Source organism: Ananas comosus, linkage group 1 (genome assembly GCF_001540865.1).
Source record: "Ananas comosus cultivar F153 linkage group 1, ASM154086v1, whole genome shotgun sequence".
Classification (NCBI taxonomy): Eukaryota; Viridiplantae; Streptophyta; class Magnoliopsida; order Poales; family Bromeliaceae; genus Ananas; species Ananas comosus.
The window spans coordinates 13,667,190-13,688,465 of NC_033621.1; the positions used below are offsets into that span (position 1 = coordinate 13,667,190).

The 21,276-nt window shown below is 42.1% G+C and overlaps 1 protein-coding gene and 1 long non-coding RNA gene across 2 annotated transcripts; one reads left to right on the top strand and one right to left on the bottom strand.

Annotated features, from left to right (window-relative positions):
• Positions 461–19,301, top strand: LOC109721083. Its single transcript, XR_002219133.1, has 4 exons — positions 461–661; positions 791–928; positions 1,194–1,375; positions 19,204–19,301. It is a non-coding gene; the product is annotated as an uncharacterized LOC109721083 (long non-coding RNA).
• LOC109721074 (subtilisin-like protease SBT1.9) lies at positions 16,266–19,716 on the bottom strand. The gene is made up of 3 exons (XM_020248494.1): positions 19,197–19,716; positions 18,397–18,606; positions 16,266–18,312 (listed from the first exon to the last, which is right to left on the bottom strand). The coding sequence occupies exons 1-3, from the start codon at positions 19,691–19,693 to the stop codon at positions 16,770–16,772; spliced, it is 2,250 nt and encodes a 749-aa protein (XP_020104083.1). The 5' UTR covers positions 19,694–19,716; the 3' UTR covers positions 16,266–16,769.

Below are 21,276 nucleotides of genomic sequence, written 5' to 3' on the forward strand. Positions count from 1 at the left end.
TTAGAAAAATAAAATATAAGTCGGAAATAAATTGTGCTGAAATTAAAATAAGAATATATGATTTATAATTTTCTGTAAGAAATGAAACTGATATTTCAGCTGAAAAAGTCACAGTGTCAGAAAATTATGAAAATTTGAGAATATGTCGGAATTATTTTTTTGATGCTAGAATTAAAGTTTCATATCATTCCGACACTCGAAAAGTGAAAAACAAAACCTGATAGCAATCTAATAGAAATTTTAGTCGGTAGATCTTTCGATGACCAAAAATGGTTCAAAACTGAAAAATTAAGATCACATTCTTCTGATTAATTTTAATTAGGCCTGACTGTCAAATTTCAGCGCAAACGGACATTCAGAGAGGCTCCGACCAAAAATATCATATTTTGAATTTGACTAAAGTTTTTATGCTTACTTCTTGTGGACCTACGGGCAATTGTTACATTGCTAAGTGGATTTCCATGCTTAGTGGATTTCCACTAAAGCTGCCAGGGAACTCTTGAAGCTTCCTCCACCTTGAACATGTATGCAAGAGAGAGAAAGGGAGAGGAAAAGAAAGGGAAAAGAGATGAAGAAGAAAAATAAAGAGATTTCTTGGGCCGTTTGATGAGCCGATCGAGCCTCCTCGCGCGTTGGATTTTTCCTACACTTCGATTGCGAGGTAGTATTTTATTATTATAATTTTAAATAGGATTTTTTGGTGGATTCTTCAGATTGGATCTTAGGAGATGTGTTTTGGATGGATTTTCATTGAAATTGAAGTTTAGAAATCGATTTCTATGTAATTTAGGAGCCGACTTTGTGAGCGTTTCGTCGAGAGATTTTTCCGTGACTTCCGGAGTGTTGTGGCTGCCACATGGATTGGGTGGAGGCAGCGGAACATCTTTCCACTTCGACGATCATCCTTTTCGTTGAATTCGCACGCTAGGTCGGTTCCGAGTAGCCGAAAACGGCGAACTTCCTCTTTTGTCTATTTGTAGCCATATGGATGTGTATATAATTTATATGTTGATAGAGAGAGATGATAGCATAAAATTGATGTATCTAGGATCTCCAGATGATGTTAAACTAGTTTAATTAAAGGATTCACCATGATGGTTTTCTTGAGAATCAAGAAATCTAGGATTAGGATTTGGGGCTTTTGTCCCTATGAGATTTGGAACCAAATTGACTCTGTAAATCTCTAATTGAAGGATAAATCGACGCGGGGAACAACTTCGTTTTGGATTACGATGAGGTTACGACGTCCAATTGGGAGATTTTGCCATTTTTCATTTGTTAGGCTTGGATCGAGCCGAATCGGCGACGATAAATCGCGAGGCTTGATTTCTCACTTCTAAACATCGACACGAGGTTGATGGTGCTATTCGAAATGGTTGGATTTCTTTCTATATCTATGTTGCCATTATTGATCATATGTGTATATATATATGTAGAAATCATGCATTGTAGGGTTTATTGTGTTTGTACTTTAAATTTTTCTTGCATGCTTCTTAAAGTAGGATTGGTTAAATTGGGTTGAAAACTCGGTACTTGGATGCATAAGGATTGGGTTAGTGGAAATTGAAAATCCTATAAATGCAATGAACTAGAATGTGAACTTAGAAAACATTGTGGAACATTGGTGGCATCTTGACTAGTTGTTGGAACATAGAAAACAAAGTGAAATACTAGGTGTCATTGTGAGTCTAAATATGAACCTAGTGTGGAAATATGGATTGGGTATCCTATTGTGCAAGTAGAAAATATGAACATTGTGTGTCATGAGTGTATATATGGTTTGTTGCCGTAGTTGCACAGGATTTAAGATGAGCATCCGAGGGATTGAAATAGATCCTCTGGACCATGCTAGGGATTGATAGATCCTCGTATGTTGTTACCCTGGTTAGTAGGGTGTCCTCAAGATGAGAGGACTGGATCGCACTCACATTGTCTGTTCGGCTTGTTGGTATTCGCGCCACCACAAACAGTGAGCTCCGGAGTAGTCACACATGGGTTAAAGTATCTAGTCAGCAAACGACTCTAGATTGGTGATAGTCCCCGTGGGTCCTAGTATTGTGAGTTTGGGCTTGACTTTGCGTGAGCCAGATGATTGGGTCATGAGGTAAAAGAAAAGGTCAGTTGAGCATAGTAGATCATGTCTTTGAGCATAGTAGCATCACATGACAAGTGACGAGTCGATTGTACCTCCTCTGCGGACAGTCTAGGTTGGGTTGAGCGGTCATCTCCCCAATAGACGATTTAGAGGAGAGAGTTTGGGCTTGACTTCGTGTGAACCGGTATGATTGGGTAAAAGGTAAAAATGGTAAGCATCTTGAGCATAATAATATTCTTGTTTACCTAGCTTCATTGCAAAGACATAGTAGTGATTATTCCAATTTATGCATAGTGTAGTTATTGTACTACTTTACTATTCGTTTATCTACTTATATTTTGATAGACCTAGTGGAAAAATCGGTGAGGTCGGCGGCCGAACCCACTAGAAATTTCTTTTAGTTCTCACCCCCCATTTTTGCAGAACCAACTATTAACAGAGCGGCACCGGACCAAGATGTGGGCGTTGCGCCCTAGATAGCAGGGTCACCCAATTTAGGTCACCCATGTACGAGCAAAAGACTGTAAATGTATTTGAAAAGGCAAATGTATTTAAAAGCGAAGTTGTATTCGAGGAGAAATTCATGTATTATAAAGTGGAAAAATATATGTAAATTGTGAATATCCAATGTTGTAATCAATGTACCTGTTTGGTTGAGCCTTGGACGGACAGGGGAAGCTCTGTCCGTTCGGCCCTGTCCGTTCTGCGATCTGTACGCGTGTCCGGACCGACCAAAGTGACGATCACGGGGCGTGACAACTACTATAAAAAACGATGCCACATAACCACTTTAATTTCCCAATCCACTCAACCCCAACAACAACATCTACATGGCTCGCCTCCCACCAATAATTAAAAGATTACTACTAATAACGCCCCTACTAACCCTATCATCTACCGTACACGTGTCATCATCCCCGCCGTCGGATTCCGCCACCTACATCGTCCACATGGACCCATCCTTGATGCCGCTCGCGTTCTCCAGCCCGCGCGTTTGGTACCGCGCCGCGGTGGCCGCCGACGCCAACGCGCTTCGTCCCGACTCCTCGGCGGCGCCCCGGAGATCGTCTACGCGTACAAGAGCGCGATCAACGGCTTCGCGGCGCGGCTCTCCTCCGCGCAGCTCGCGAGGCTCAGGGAATAGCACGGGTTCGTGTGGTGCCACCCCGACACGATTATTCGGCCCGACACGACCCACACCCCCAATTTCCTCGGCCTCTCCCCCGATCTCGGGCTCTGGCCCGCGTCCAACTACGGCGACGGCGTAATCATCGGCGTCGTCGACAGTGGGATCTGGCCCGAGAGCGCGAGCTTCTCCGACCGCGTCCTCGACCTCGACCCAGCGCTGCCGCGCTGGAGCGGCGTTTACAAGCGCGGCACCGCGTTCGCTCCTTCCCTGTGCAATCGCAAGCTCATCGATGCGCGTGGCTTCAACCGCGGCCTCCTCTCCCACAACCCAAACCTGACCATCGCTGTCAACTCGCCGCGCAACACTGACGGCCACGCACGCACATCGCGTCCACCGCCGCGGGGACGCGCGTCGTCGCCGCGCCCTTCTTCGGCTATGACGGCGTCCCTGCCGCGAGGGCCCGCGGCGCGGGGCCGCGGGTGTGCATCGCCGCCTACAAAGTGCTGTGGGCCGAGGGCGCATACGCCTCGGACGTGATCGTGGGGATCGATGCCGCCGTATCGGACGGCACGGACGTGATCTCGCTCTCCCTCGGGATCAGCGGCGCCGCCCTCTACGACGACCCTGTCGCCATCACCGCGCTCGCCGCCGTCGAGCGCGGCGTCTTCGTTTCTGCCTCCGCCGGGAACGAGGGCCCCGTCCTAGGGTTCGTCCACAACGGCACCCTACACTTCGCGTGGCCCGTCCGCGAGCAGCCCGCACGTCCTGAAGCCCGACGTCGTCACGCCGGGCACGCAGATTCTCGCCACCTGGGCTGAGAACTCGACTGTCGGCACAGTTGGCTCGCTGGAGCTGTACAACAAGTTTAACATTATTTTCGAGACGTCGATGGCGTGCCCGCACGCCTCCGGCGTGGCTGCTCTNATTCGAATCCTATATTTTGTCTCTAACTCAAATAAATCTAAAATTTGAGATAATTATTGAATTTGGCTGTAAAACTTTACAAAACCAAGTTTGCATATCACGTCACTTAAATCGTTTAAGTAAAACTTGCATCTTTTAACTTATTTTAGTTGAATTTGACAACTAAATCCAATAACTATTCCATATTTTTGGGCTCATTTGCCACAGAGACAAAGCATAAGATGAAAATTGATGCAATTTTTAACACAGAACACTAATTAAGATTTTGGCCAAAGTGTAAGGTGAGTTTTGTAATCAAACTTTTATTCTTTCAGAATTCTAGTTATGGATTATATTCCTCTATAATTGCAGTAGTGTAGCATTTTGGGAGGCACAGCAAGAAGGCGAACTAATTATTCTCGAACACAGCCGTGAGGGAGAGGTAGAGCTGCTATTTATTTAAACCCTTAGGTATTTTGGTCATATTTCCAGAAAATCTGTACTGAAACTGCGAAATCCAAAAAGAAAGCCAAAGTTTGCAAAAACGCAAAACCAAATTATTTATATGCAAAATGTCCTATCAAATCTATCTCTTTACAGCTCAACAGTGTGCATATTTATCTTTACAGGTTCACTGTCGTTAGTTGACTATTAAATTTTCACCGTTTAGACCGGTATGCAAACTTACAAATTTTGCTTTTGTAAAAACTTTTTAAGAATTTAAAATTTATAGCTTATATGGAATGATATAAAAGTTAGAATCAAAAGTTAAAAATCATAAAAGTTATTTAATATAATTAAAAAGACACTTATTTAAGAGTAAAATGAATATTTTATTGAAGAATAATCAACTTTAACCAGTTAATTAACTAACAAATATAAGGACATTTTTACAAACTATACAACTTTGGAGGAATATAAACGGTAACTTCAGGTCGGGTCGGGTCCGAGTCTGGTATGGATAGTGACTACCCGTATACTATTCGTTCAAGACCAAATACGGGTCGAGTCTAAATCGGGTACAGGTACCCATATACATATTTTTTTTATAGGCTTTATTAAATAATCTGTGGACAAACTATAAATCATCCCCTATAAAAAAGTCGCATTCTAATAAATTGTACCCGGTCCAATAAAATTTATTCAAAAGAAAAATAAAATATCTCAATACATGGGTCCAAAATATATATACCTACCATATGGTAATATGAACCATCTATATCTATATCTATAAATCTATAAATCTATATGAAGCCACAATATTTTTTGCCACATGGCATGATACCTTTCACTCTCCACTCCTCTAATTACATGTAAGGTGCAACATTTAATTATATGCACTATATTAATATTCTATGAATGAGTGGACTTTATAATTTTAATCAACTCCTTTCTTCATTAATCTTCCACCCCGTCTCTTTTGTAACTCTTTTACATGTACCATAAAATTTATTTTACCACGTAGCATGTTATCCTTCATTCTCATAACCTAATTTTAAATCAAACCACCTTCTCCTCTTCTCAACGCCCAACCCTTTACCTCCCCACTCATCTAATTACATGTAAGATGCAACAATTAATTATATGCACCATATTAATATTTTATCAATGAGTGGATTTTAGTTATAATTTATTTTTTTAATAGTTAAATTTAGTCATGCTAATTGGCTGTACATAACATGGTGTAGTTTTCTATATATCAATAATCCGTAAATATAAATTTTATTAAAATTTTTAAATTTTGCTTATATTATCTACCCGCTGCATCGCACGAATCTCTACACTAGTGCATATAATACCACAATATATATGGGACTAAAACACATGCACCTGTTGGCTTAAATAGGCTAGCATTCTGTCCTGTGGCGGGAGACCATGTTACGTCAAGTCATGTTCGAAATGGCGTGAGGCTCGATGGGCTGAGTCATGTTCGAAGTGGCATGAGACTGGTTGGGCCGAGTTTCAATCGAGACCCGTGGGCGTTGTATCTATATGTTTTAAGTGAATTGGTTGTGTGTATTTCTAATAGCTCAAGCTTTTGGGATTAATGGTAAGCGTCAACGATCCGACAAGTGGTATCGAACCAGAGGTCACGGGTTCGATTTCCGCATGCTGCAAATGTGTGCAGGTGCTGGAAGGGGGATTGTTGGCTTTAAATAGGCCAGCATCCTATCCTATGGCGGGAGGCCATATTGCGTCGAGTCATTGGTCCAAAATATATGCATCTACTATTATTGTTTAGTTAAAATGCATGCATGAAACATTACGATGAAAAAGTAAATTTCAAGTTTTTTAATTTTCATGAGTGAACAATAACATAATAGTCAAAATAACCAATAAAATAGTTATCAAAATTTTTCTCTTTGTCAATCGATTCTTTTTTGCAAGATTTCCAGCAACAAAAATGTTAAACCTATCAAATAAACTCTTAGATGGAAATGAACCAAAAAATTAAAGAGTAAAAAAATAAGATAAATAGATAAAAAGTCTGCAGGGTTATGATTCAACTAGAAAATCTTAAAGACTCCTTAGCTAATAATCTATAAAATGATGGCCCCCTCAATTCAAAGTCAAATCCTTTAGTTAACTATAAGAAAATAATTCACGCCGAAGTCCGTCGGGTCCGAGTCCGAGTCCAGAAACTAGAAACTATCGAAACCTATCCATTTAAAATTGGGTCGAAGATATCGAATCATAAATCAAGTATGGGTATAAATAACACGACCCATATCCGAAACTAACGGTAATTTTTTTTATCCATATATTCATCGTCATCTTTTCGGGTTCTTCGATCCGTATAGGGTCTGGATCGGATATTTATATCTGATAATTTGACAGCTTTTTTTCCACCCCTCTTTTTTCTTTAGAGCGTATCGCCGGGGCCCAAACCTTTTAACTTTATAGCATTTGTGGGCCGGCCACCTAATTTCAATGGGTAAGCCTACTGTGGAGCGCAATTTTGGCCCCAAAATGTATTAGAACAAAAGAGTTTGGGCGAAAAGAATAATATATATATATAAATTATATATATATATAGTCTGGCACTATACTATCAATACACCAACACTTGGTGCACCCAGTTTCCGCCGTTAGATCCACCCTTTGATCATTTCACACCATTAGATCATACTATTCAATCACCCCACGCGTACTCAACCCTAAGGACCATCAAACCTAACACACAACATTCTCTCATCACAATGGCCGAAAACCATTGGTAGCACACAAGATTTGTGCTATTAATAAGCATAATAGCCTAGTCATAATATAATATATAATAAATATATATATATATATGCCCAGTTATAGTTGATCCAGTAAGAAACAGTACAGTGTAATATGCATAGACATGTCAAAATAAATTAAATTGTAGTATCATCATTTATATGGCCAATTGCATAAAAAATCAATTATTTTGGGCTTTTTTGCAAAACCGGCCACCTTTGTTTTGCAAATTCGTCCAATTTTTCAAGCAAACTGAACCAAAATAAATACCCTTACTTTTCTCTTTCCTCTTCTCTCTCATTTCGTTTCTCTCGTCTTTTTTTTCTCCAGCCGGCAAGCGAGGCGAAACGTGTCCTCACCCCCCCTCACCCGCCACCTCGCCTCTTACCTTCATTCTCTACCTCTGCCCTCCAACCTGCCCCGGGTCCCTTACCCCTCGGCGAGCGAATCAACGAGCCACGCCTCCACCCTTCCTCTCCAACACGCCGCAAGCCGCGGCACGACTTTTTTTTTTTTTTGGTTTTAATTTTCTTCTCCACTCTCTCTATCTACCGCCCGACGACGAGCCTCCTCCCTCCTCGTCCTCCCACAGCCCTTCTCTCATCCTTCCCTCTCCCCATTGTCTTGCCGCCCAGCCTCCGACGACGATGCATTTTTCGCCAGGACCGACGTCGACACCCGGGAGGTCACTGCACGCTCTATCACGAGAATCGACGGGCGTCCTTAACGGTTCGTCGCCAGCGAACTCCGTGCTTTTGCAAGAGAAGTGACAAAAAGAAAATTATATAAACAAAACAAATACAAAAATAAAAGATAAAAAATTATATAAAAAAAAGCGAGAACATGCAAATTGATTGTAACTGCATAAAAAAATATATAGTTCACCTATTTTAATTAAACCGCGCACTTTAAAGATGAAAACTAACACTCGTGTAAACGATAAAGTACACTCTTGAGAAATAGTTTACACAGTTCTCTTCTATAATTACACACCTTTCACATTAAACTGTGCATCCATTAAAGATGAAAGTTACAGTCGGCTTTAGAGACAAAAGTGCAGCGTTGTCTCCTCTTGGTTGCAGGCATTTATTCCTTGTTCACGAGCACTGTTTTTTATCTTAAACTGAACCACCCTTTTAAGAGAATATTTATACTGTTCTCCGCTCTTGTTTGCACTTTTCTGTTAAATAGAAAATAGTGCATACAAACGAGAAACAGTAAGCAAGAAAAAAACACTAGGCACTTGTATTCAAAAGAGATAATACTTACTCTTTCTCCTTTGTTGCAACCATTTTCTGTGAACACAATAGGAGTAAAATAGTGGCAACAAGAGGAAAACGCACTGTTTTATAGATATAACTACTGTTTCTTCTCTTGTGACACTGTTTCTCCTCTTGTTTGGCACCATTACTGTGTAAACAAAGGAGAAATAGTGCAACAAAAGAAAACATATAAATAAGGATAACGCACCCTTTAAAGATAATTTATATTGTTTCTACCTCTGTTGCACCTGGTTTTACTCTTGTTGCATCTCATTTCCTCGGTAAATAAGAGAGAAATAGTGCAATAACAGGAAGAAAACCAATGCAACAAAGTAGAGAAACAGTAAAATATCACTAAAAGTCCTGTAGTTAAAAGATAAAAATATATCAATCCGTTCAAAGAGTATAATTTTATTAAGCTCACAGTTTACATCTTAAATATGCAAACTTATAATTTTCTTTTTAAATAACGATGTAATTCCATCATCAGCTCTTTTTATATAATTTTTTATCATTTATTTTTTTTCTGGTTTTTTCTATAATTTTTTTGTCACCTTCTCTTCCAACAGCTACGTGACCGTGACATGCGCGGTGCTGACGCTGCAAAGACCCCTCCGCTCGCAATCTTGTAGCCCGCAGTGACGCTCTACGTGTCTGACGCTCGCGCCTGCGAAGATAAATCGCGTCGAGCCGCAGAAAATGACGGATGACAGGAGAGATAGAAGGCGGAAGAAGGGCGAAGCGTGCATCGCGGAGAACGTGAAAATCGAGAAGAAAAAAAAAAAAGCAAAAAAAAAATTTCGCGGCGGCGGGCGTTAACCCGGTCGAGGCGAGGAATGGGGGTGCCATGGACGAGGGTCAAGCGAGCGAGCATGTAGGATGAGAGGCGAACGGACCGTTCTCTGCCTTCGACCCGCTCCGCCTCTGCTCCGCCTCCGTCTAACCGGCAAAAAAAAAAAGAAACGAGAGAACGAAGGGAAGAAACGAAGAGAAAAATAAAAAAGATATTTGGTCAGTTGCTAAAAAAGTGACCACATCTGTTAAAAACGAAAAGGTGCCAGACCGTTTATGCAAAAGCCAAAATAAGTAATTTTTTATCGAAATTTGCCTTTATTTGCATAACACACTTTCCCATAATTTTGACTAGACATTGATTACGTGCTAGGTGGCTTACCTTTATATAACATAGCTTAGGCCGGATTTATGGCACAATTTTTTGAAAAAAAAATAAAAACTTCAGTGGAAGCTCTCCCAGTAATCCATTGAGAACCTCCCGATCGCGAGCCACCGAGTATATTTTTCTCTATCAAAATATTAAATCCTACCCCTCTTAAGTCTTATAATTTCTTTTAGGATCTTTAAATCATTACAAAGCAGCCACGAAGACATGAATTTTGGATATTAATAAAACTGTGACACGCTGACAGCTAACTGGGAAAGCTCTTAACCAAGTTATTATCCTACGAATTTGTTCTCTTCTCCTTATCCGAGCCTTTCCTTAATCTTATTACTTATTGGTTGCTCGTGACTACATTTATAATATATTAATCAGATAATAATTATGATCTAAAATAAATAAACTTATAGTTATGAATACACAGGCACGAATCTTGAATTTGTAATACAATGCAGAAATATTTTCACTTATTCAGTTTAAACTTAATCAGAAAGATCATTATACTTGTCTAGAAGCTTTTGTAACAGTTTACGCGCAAGCAAAGTAAATTATTCATCCACAAGATGGTCCGCATTAAAGGACATAACAATAGTCACACGGACAAAAACCTCCATAAGAATTAATTACTCTCTCTCTTCTCTCCCGTCATCTCTCTCTCTTCTCCTAACGCACAAAAGCCCACACAAAAGATAAACCCCACATTTTTCGCTGCCTTTTGGCACCTTAAAAAGCCGCAACAACTGACAAACTTAGTCCATGTTATTGCCCACCAAATTATACTTCTCAAATTCATATGCCATACATACTTCTACTTGCTACTGATATGTACATCGAATTTTCAATATAAAAAGTATATAATAAAAATTAATATGAGATACTTTCATTATTGGATTTAAAAAAATAAAATAAGAGTCCAAAATAACTGTACTGAAATTGACATAAGAATATATTATTTTATAATTTTCTAAAGAAATGAGACGATATTATCAGCTAGAAAAAATTCACAGTATTAAAAATAGAAAATTTTAGAAATATATCCCGAATATTTTTTCTGATACTAGATTTAAAGTTTCATATCATTCGATACTCAAAAGTGAAAAACAAAAACCTAATAGCACTCTAATAAGATATATTCGTAATCTCCGTGACCAAAAATGGTTTCAAAACTAAAAAATTAAGATGCACATTCTTTGATTAATTTTTTAACTAAGCCTGAACTGTCAAATTCACGAAACGGACATTCACAATAGTTACCATGAAAAGTATCAAAATTTGAATTGACTAAAAGTTTTTATCCTTAATTTCTTAGTGACACTCGGCAACTTGTACATTGCTGTGATTTCCATGCTTATGATTCCACTAAAGGCTCAGGAACCTCTGAAGCCCTCCCCACCTGAACTATATGCAACACGAGAGAAAGGAGAAGGAAACAGAAAGGGAAAAGAGAAGAAGAAGAAAATAAAGAATTTTCTTGGCCGTGAACCGAGCCGATCGAGCTCCTCGGCGTTGGATTTTTACCTACACTTCGATGCGAGTATATTTATTATTATAAATTAAATAGGATTTTTGGTGGATTCCTTCAGATTGATTCTTAAATGTGTTTGATGTGATTTTCATTGAATTGAAGTTTAGAAATCGATTCTATTAATTAGGAGCCGACTGGGCGCGTCGAGAATTTCCCGTGCACTTCCGGGTGTTTGTGGCTGCAATTAGAATTGGTGTAGCAGCGGAACCATCTTTCACCACTTCGAGACGATCGATCCTTTTCGTGAATTCGCACGACTAGGATGGTTCTGATAGCAAAACGGCGAAACTTTCTCTTTTTCTATTTGTAGCCATATGGAATGTGTAATACTAATTTATATGATTGAATAGAGAGAATAAATAGCATAAAAATTGATGTACTAGGACTCCAGATGATGTTAAACTATTTAATTAAAGATCACCATGAAGTTTTCTTGAAACAAACAAATCCTAAGGATTCGGAATTTGGGCCTTTTTCCCCCCCCCCCCCCTATCGAAATTTGAGAAACCAAATGACTCGTATCTCAATTAGATAAACGACGCGGGAACAACTTCGTTTTGGATTAAACGATGATACGTAACGTCCAATGGAGAATTTTCTGACCATTTTTCCATTGTTAGACTTGGACGAGCCGAATCGCGACAGATAAACAATCGCGAGCGATTTCTCACTTCTAAACATCTGAACACGATGTGATGTGCTAATTCGATAAATGGGTGGATTATCTTCTAATATCTAACTTTTCCATTATTGTCATACTTTAACTATAATGTGAAAATCATCATTTGGGGTTTATTTTGTACTTTAAATTTCCTTGCATGTCTCCTCAAATAGGATGGCTAAATTCGTTGAAAACTCGTTACCGTTGGACTGCATAAGTTGGTATGGAAATGAAAATCCTATAAAATGCAATAAACTAGAATGTGAACTTTGAAACATTGTGAACATGTGGCATCCTTGACTATGTTTTTAGAAACATTAGAAAACAAATTGAAAATACTAGGTTCAATTGTGATTCAAATATAACCTAGTGTGAAACATGGGATTGATCCTATTATGCAATAGAAAATACTAACATTGTTGCATCGATGTATATATATTTGTGCGTAGTTGCACAGTATTTAAGATTAGCATGTCGAGGATTGAATTAGATCCAAAACTGAACCCATGCTAGGGATTGATAATCCTTCGTATGTTTGTTACCGCCTGGTAGTAGGGTGTCCTCAAGATAGAGAGGACATCGCAACATCGACATTGTTGTCCCTGTGGTATTCGCGCCACCACAAACAGTGAACTCCGGAAGTAGTCACACATGGTTAAATAGCTAGTCAGCAAACGACCTAATAGTGAATCCCCATGTGGCTCCTAGATATTGTGATTTGCTTGACTTGCTCGAGCACAGATGATTGGTCATGACGGTAAATAAAAAGGTCAGTTGAGCACAGTAGATACATCGTCTTGACATAGTTAGCATCACATGAAATGACTAGTCGATTGACCTCACCTCTGCACCAGTCAGGATTGCGCTTAGCCGGTCATCCTTCCCATATAACGATTAAGAAAAAGTATTGACGCTTGACTCATCGTGTGAACCGTATCGAAATCTGGTTAAAAGGTAAAAATGGTCAAGCATTACATAATTACATATTCCTTGTTACAGCTACTTCATTGCAAAACAGTAGTGATTATTGCCCACAGTTATGCATAGTGTAGTTATTGTAACTACTTTACCTATTCGTTATTCTAACTTATAATTATTATAGCCTAATGAGAAAAATCTTGAGGTCGCGGCCGAACCCATAGAAATTATTCTTTTTATATTCTCACCCCTATTCCTTGCAAACCACGACTATTAACAGAGCGCAACCCGGACAAGAGTGGGTCGTTGCGCCCCTAAGATAGCAGGGTAAACCAAATTTAGGTCACCCATGTACGAGCAAAAAAGAAAATGAAATGTCATTTGAAAGCAAATGTATTTAAAAGCGAAGTTGCATCGAGCCAAAAATCATATAATGAAAGTGGAAAAATATAAATGTAAATGTGAATACCCAATGCTGTAACAATCTGCCTGTTTGTTGAGCCTTGACGGACAGGGGAGCTCTTTCCGTTCGGCCCTGTCCGTTCTGGCGATCTGTACTCGAGTAGTCCAGACTGAGCCAAGAGTGACGATCACCGGGGGCGTAGAAAGCAACTACTATAAAAACATGCCAACAACTAACCACTTTAATCTCAATCCACCTCAAACCCCAACAACAAACATCTACATGCTCGCCTCCCACCAAATAATTAAAAGTACACTATAACCCCTACTAACCCTATCATACTACCGTAACACGCATCATCCCCGCCGTCGGAACTTCCCGCTCACCTACATCGTCCACAATGGACCCATCCCTTGATCCAGCTCGCGTTTCCATCCCACGCTGTCCGGCACCCGGTCCCCCGCGTTTGTACCTGCGCCGCGCCGCGAGCCAACTGGCGCTTCGTCCGACTCCTCGGCGCAGCCGCCGGAGACGTCCTACTCGCGGTACAGAGCGGCAGATAACGGCTCGCGGCCAGCGCGGGCTCCTCCTTCCCCAGGCTCGCAGGCTTCAGGAAATCATATAGCCACTAGGTTTCGTGTGTGCCACTTGCGCGTCGACAATCATTATTCGCCCCCGACAACTACCCCACACCCACCGATTTCCCGCCTCCTCCGCCGATCTCCAGAGCTCTGGCCCGCGTCCAAGCTACGGCCTACCGGCGTAATCATCGGCGTCGTCGACAGTCGGATCTTCTGCCGAATCAGCGCGAAGCCTCTCCGACCGCGTTTCGAGACCTCCGTTGACCGCAGCCTGCCCGGTTGTTGATATGGAGGGGGTTGGTTTTGCGCGCTGGACCGTTTGCAAGCACGCCACCTAGCTTCCCATCGTTCCCTTGTGGCAATCAAGCTCATCGATACGCGACGTGGCTTCAAACCGCGCCGGCTATAAGCGGATCCTCTTCCCACAACTAACCGTGACCATCGCCGTAAACCTGATCTCGCCGCGCATACACTGACGCGCACTGTAACGACATCACATGGTCGGCGCTCCCCGCCGCGGGGACGCGTCGTCCTGCCTTCGGCGCACCTTCTTACGGCTATGACCGCGTCCCTTGCGCCTGCGAGGCCCGCGTCGCGGGCCGCGAGTGTGTGCATCCGCCTCTACATAATAGTGGCTGGGCCGAGGCGCAGATACGCCTTCGACGTGATCGGGGATCGATGCTGCGTATCGGCACGCCGGACTGATCCGCCTCCCCTCGGATCAAGCGCGGTTTACATTTTCATCAGGTCAGTAGCTCCGCCCTCATTTACGAGACCCTATGTCCCATCCCACCCGTCTCGATCGCTGCTCAGCCGCCGCGAGCGCCGGCGTCTTCGTTCTGCATACGCCGGAACGAAGGTGCCCCGTCTAGGTTCGTCGTACGGCGCAGCCGCTACACTTCGCTGCCCGTTGCCCGCAGCAGCCTGCCGTCCTGACCCCGACGTCAGTCACGCTCGCGGGCACGCATCTTCTCGCCGCCATGGATGAGAATCGCTAGAGTTCGCTATTCAATTAGCTCGCTGAAGCGTACAACAAGTTTAACAATTATTTCCGAGACTCGATGCGCTCCCGACCTCCGCGATGGCTATCGCTCGCCAGGGCGCGCACCCCAGCTGGGAGAACCGCGGCCATCTCGGTCGCATCCTATCGGACCACTACGCGATCCGTCCGACAACTAAAACGGCCCAGCCATAAGGAAATGGCCTCAAGACCACTCCCCCAACTCCACTCGCCATGGGCTCTAGGCCAAATCAAGCCCAACAAGGTGCTCGACCCGGGCCAAGTTTAAACCCAACATTAAAGACTATGTGATGCCCTATGAGCCATCGAAAACTCCCCCCCAAAAACTAACAAAACCAACATCAAAATATCACTCGATCCATCGTCGGTCACTGTTCCATCCTCGTTTGATCCAACTACCTTGTCGATCATCGCCTTTTTCAACCCCCGAAAAACCGCCGCACAATAGATATATTCTATTAAAATCTAAGAGTGACCGTAACAATGGTGGATCGGCGCGACATATAGCGCAAAAGTGAAAGGGATAAAGGTTCGTCGTAAAGGCATCGTGCCGTTATGAGCTAAGTGTTTAAGGATAAGCATGAAAGCAAATCTTCACACTATCAAAGGGCACATGAAAAAATAAAATGATAGTGGTCCACGCCTCATTGAGTTGTGGATGACAGGAAAATTGAAGCTGAAAGTCCTTATTGGTCCAACCACCTTCAGCTCAGAACGGTTGTGAATGAAAATACTGATCTTGCTAGAGCAGTATTTAATTATTTTCAAAGAAAATAAATTCAAAATATGGTTAGATATACTATATATATATATGCACTGACCATAGTAGATTTTTCTTTATGAATGGATAAATTAGACCACTAGTGCTCCAAACTGTTTGGTCCTCCAATTGTAAATTCGAACGTTTAAAATTTAATCTAATTCCGATATTTTAGTCAACGTTTAATGCATCTGTATATTTATATATTATATATATTCGTCGACCCGATTGATCAATCTCACATTTCAATTCCATCATCTGTTACTTTGAGTATTTTTCACTCTGAAAATTAGGCTGTTAATGAGGAAAAATTCTAAAATGCAACGGGTATATTGGGGACATGGCGTAACAAACCAATCAAATGTCTCCTTTTAGGAGTATATATATCCCATCATGATTGTAAAAAAAAAAATTTTATTGTACTTTTATTTGAAAAGTAGGAATGTTATTGGCTTATTATTTGATGACGTGGTGCAAGTGTGATAGTGTAGAATTCCTCGTTAATGAGATGAACTGAGAATCAGTGACTTTGTTGTGTACGTAAGAACGACTGAATCAGCAGATGCAAAAGATAACTTTTGAATTATTTTTTTGCATATTGTAAAAAACAAAGCATTGATTATAAATAATTTGCTACCCTAATATTTATCTCACTCCAAAATGATAGAACAATTAAAGCATTTTCTATTTTTCTTCATTAATTTATTAAAGGACAATCTATAATGCGTAATCATATATAGATTCAAAATCACTTCATAAATAAGAATGCCTTACGGTATGTAACTGTATCTGCTAAGGACAAAAATTTTATAGACATAGTCTCCAAATTTTATGGGTATAGTTTAGGGACTATGTGGATCGGCGCCACGTCCCACGAATGTCTTTTTTTAGTTACTTTTTCTCTCTCTCTCTCTAAAAATACAGGATTTTTTTTTTCTTTCCATCAGTGACCGATGGGCCATACGGCGCCCATCCGTATAGTCCCCAAACTATTTAGTTTGGGGACTATGCCCATAAAATTTCTATCCATCTGCTGCTGCATCTTCCTGCAATTGCAACTTTAATTTATTTCCCACTCTTCATTATACCTCTCCATGCACGCGCGAATCTTAAAGCACCACTATAGGGCTCCTCACCGTGTATTTCCCGCTGGTATCAAACCAAATTATGGCACCGTAGTTCTCACCCGTACCGGAAATTGGCGACTTAACCGTAACGGTCACTTTGTAGCTCAGCTGCTGAAGAGTCTCCCGGAACTCCAGTGTCTGCGGCCACACCGCGATGTTGACTCCCTTCGCGGGCGCCACCGCGACACTGTAGTTCCCAGGGGTCCCGACGTTTGTCAGGGTCCGCGAGAACTGCTGGGCGGCGCCGCGCGTTGCTTTCGGCCCGAAAATCGCAATGAACGACGGGTAGTTGAGGTCAGCCGACGGCTTCGAGCAGTCAACGGCCGACGGCGGCAACCGCACGATCGCGGCAATCTGCGTGCGCGTGTAGTTGGCGCTGCACAGCATGTTCACGTAGTCCTGCGGCACGGCTTCGTAGACGAGCCCCGGGTTGAGCGCCCCGTTGGGGTTGACATGCCCGGCACCGACCGCTAGGGGGCTGGCGAAGGCGTAGCCGTTGCCGGCATCCCTGATCGACTGTCCCATGTTGTCGACGAATGCCGCGGTGGTCATCATCGCCGACCGGACCGCCGCTACGCTCCACTCCGGGTGGGCCGCCTTCAGCAGCACCGCCACGCCGCTCGCGTGTGGGCACGCCATCGACGTCCCCGAGATCACCATAAACTCGCTGGCGAGCAGCGTGTTGCCGATCACCGACGTCGGTAGCGTCGGTATCCACGACGCGAGGATGCTGTCCCCGGGAGCTAGGATGTCGGGCTTCAGCACACCGGGGTAGCTCGCCGATGGCCCCCGCGATGAGTAGCCGGTCACGACCGGGGCCGGCTTCGTGCCCAGAACCGTCTGCTTGAACTGCACGCTTGCAGTGGGATGCGAAACTGTGCGGACGTACTTCAGGAGCTTTACCGTGGCCTTCGGGCCGATGACCACCCCCGGAAACGAGAATCTGAAGTAGGATTCGTTTGAAAGAAAGATTGCGCCGCCAACGGTGGATTGGCCCACCACCTCCACCTGGTCGAACAGCGACCCAGTGTCGTGGCACACGACGACCGCACCGTCCAATGCAGATAAATCAGCCGCGGAATTGCAAGCCGAGATGGTCCTGTTGTAGACCAAGGATCTGTTTTGGATCCACGCGTTCTCAGGGTAGAGCGAAAGGCCGGTTAGGGTTCGCCCGTTGCCGAGCGTCACCACCGCGGAGAACTGGCGGTCGACCGTGCCGGCGGCCACCGTCAGCTGCCAGGGGATGCCGTTGTGCAGCGAGGTGAGCTTCGGGCCGTAGTTCCCGGCCGATGACGAGACGAAGACGCCCCGCTCCATCGCAGCGAACGAGGCGATCGCGACCAGGTCCTCGTACAGCGGGACGCCGTCGAACCCCATCGATATCGAGATGACGTCGACGCCATCTGCGATCGCCCGGTCCATCCCGGCCAGCACGTCCGACGCGTACTGCCCCTCGTCCCAGAACGTCTTGTACATGGCCACCCTCGCCCGCGGCGCGATCCCTCGTGCAATACCCGGAGCATACCTGTAAAACCATCTGCTTATACCATCTGAAGCTTACACTAGAATGATTATATATATCAGAGTAAATCACGCTTCCAACATATACCCATAGAAGGAGGCGTCGGGGACGAAGTTTCCAGCGGCGGTGGAGGAGGTGTGGGTGCCGTGGCCCTCCGTGTCGCGAGTCGAGTTCATGGAGAGGACTTTGGCCGGGTTCGCTGCGACGAGGCCCTTGTTGAAGAATTGAGCTCCGATGAGCTTCCGGTTGCACAACGAGGAGTTGAACGCCTGGCCCGGCTCACACTTACCCTTCCACCTGTTGAATATAAAATATGAAAATATATTTTATATTAAGTTTTTGAAGAAAATGATTTTCACTTAAATCTACTGCAAAACGAGGTTCAGTAAAATTTTAACAACTTTATGCACATGGTATCTACTCCTCAAAAGAGAAGTTTTGTGGGTGCGTTCATTATATTTTGAGATTGATGCAACTTTATATGATGGACGGTAGATAATGTCTTACATCATGGAGACTATTACTACAAGAAATTTGTTCAGCTTAATTGCTAGATGAAAAATTTATAATTTTGATATTAAATTTTAAAAACTGTAATCTTTATGCTTAGCTTAGCAGCTTAGGAGACTTGCTAATTTTGACCATTTGATTTATACCAGTTTTGAAACTGAAAAATAACTTTTTGCAATCATAAAAAAAAATATATATTTTTAACTATATTATATATAACGGTATTGACTGTCGATTTTTATATCTTATTATCGAAAATAAGATTAAAAAATTCTAATTTTTCTCGAGAATGCGTCGATTTAATTAATCCTAAGTTAATATTCTACATGTTGAGTATAAAATAGTACTCGAGAGAAGTAACGGTTATTTCGCATTACCTTTTAGGCACCTCAGAATAGCCGGCGTCGTTGAAGCTCCGGCTCTCGGGCCAGATCCCGGTATCGATCATTCCGACGATGACATCCTCGCCTAACTTGGAAGCCGACCAAAGACCGCTCGACGGGTCGAGCGAGAGGAACCGGTACGTGTACGTCGTGTCAAGGGTCGCCTGGCGATCAGCGTACGCCGACACGAAGCCCGGAGAGCGGCGAAGGCTTCGCAGCTCATCCTCCGACAGAAGAGCGCTGAACCCGTGAAAAGCATCATCGTACGCATAAACGAGACTAGGAGCGTCGGCAGCCGCCTTTACGGACGCGAGGGCAGCGGCATACCACTCCCGGTGGTCGGAGAATGTCGCGGGCATGGCAGACTTATCCATGTGGACAATATACGTGGATCTACCGACCGCAGACACCGCCGCTGCCGCCGCCGAGAGACGAAGGATTGAGAAAACAAGGCATGTTCCGAGGAGGAGAGCATGAATTGTAAGGGCCATTACAAGTGTACACTAGTTCTCCTTAGCCCTGCAGTGTGACCTGTATATGGTGCACACTTTATATAGCCTTTTTTATCTCCAGTTGTAATGAGGTTGTGCTTAGGACGATCAAATGGAATAATCTATGAAAGCAACATGAAATAGAAGAATCAAAGAAGGTCGCTATCGCATTGGCCATTTCACACCAAGGACAAAGAGAGAAAAAAAAACGAAGACTCCTCCCTATTATTTTCTCAGTCTCCTTCACTGTTAGTATAATTGATAAAAATATTATATATTGTTGGATGTGACTCGAAATCTATTATCGATTCAGGTTCGGGTTTACGACTCACCAACAGCTTCGCGGTGCGACCAATTTGGAAAAGAAAATTATGGAGGAAAAATAAATATCTGTGGTGGGTAGCGGATCGGATCCGAAACCCGTTATGAGTTTTCCTTTTCGTTTATCGTTTATGCCCTCGAGGCGTGTGATCGTGGTTGATTGTAACCTGAAGAACTTTGTATTCCCTTTTCGTTCCATAGTGAAGATCTCTCCTCCCTCACCAGTGATTTTTCCCTGCAAAGGGTTTTCCACGTAAATCTGTGTCTCTTTATTTTTCTGCTTGTGGTTTGATTGTTTTTGTGTTCGTCATTTTTGTTTCCGTTTGTGCGTTTGTCGTAACATATATAAATAGTATTTCTATATATACTATGTATTTTTGGAGATTTTGGATTAATTAATTCTTAGTAATTCACAAAGAGAGATAAAGGAGTTACAGCTGAGAACCCAATAAGCTTTCATCCGGAAACCAAAGGAAAATAGGATTTATTTCTACAACGTAGAGTTGCTCGAAAATAATATTTTTATATTCATCACACTTTTTAATGTCTTAACTCGAAGCTTTTTGATAGATCTAAGATGTGGTGGATTTAAACTAAATTAAAGAAAATTAAATAAATTTAGAAGATTAGTAAAATTGAAATTTAGAACCTTCTGCCCTCGTATATATCATATTACTTAAAATAATGATTTGATAAGTAATGACCAAAAATAGTTTTGACAAATTACTTGTGTGGATATACGAGTGTTTGATATTTTAAAAAGTGATTTTAGCATTAATTAGTGAGCATTTGGTTAATCTCCCTTTCAAAATCTGATTCTGATTCTGATTCAGAATCAGTTTTCTGATTTTAGATGTCCAAAATCAGAATATGCTAAACCCTGTGGTTAAAATCTGATTCTAATTTTGGACTAAAATTTTAAGCTTAAGTTTTATTCTAAATTAGTTTTTAATTTATATTTAGGTTTTAAATTTTTAATTTTTAATTAATTTCCTAATTTCAAATTTTAGATTTTAAATTTTAAAACTCAAATCTCAAATTTTAAATTTTAAATTTTAAATTTTAAATCCTAAAGCTAAATTTTAAATGCTAAAGTTTTAAATTTATAAATATCAAATTTAGATTTTAAATTCAAATGCCAAAATTTAAATTTGGGTTCAGATTTAATATTTAGAATTTTGAAATATTAGAGTCAAATTTTAATTTTGAATTCACATTTTAGTATAAAATTCAGCAAAAAAAATTTATTTTCAAACAGTAAA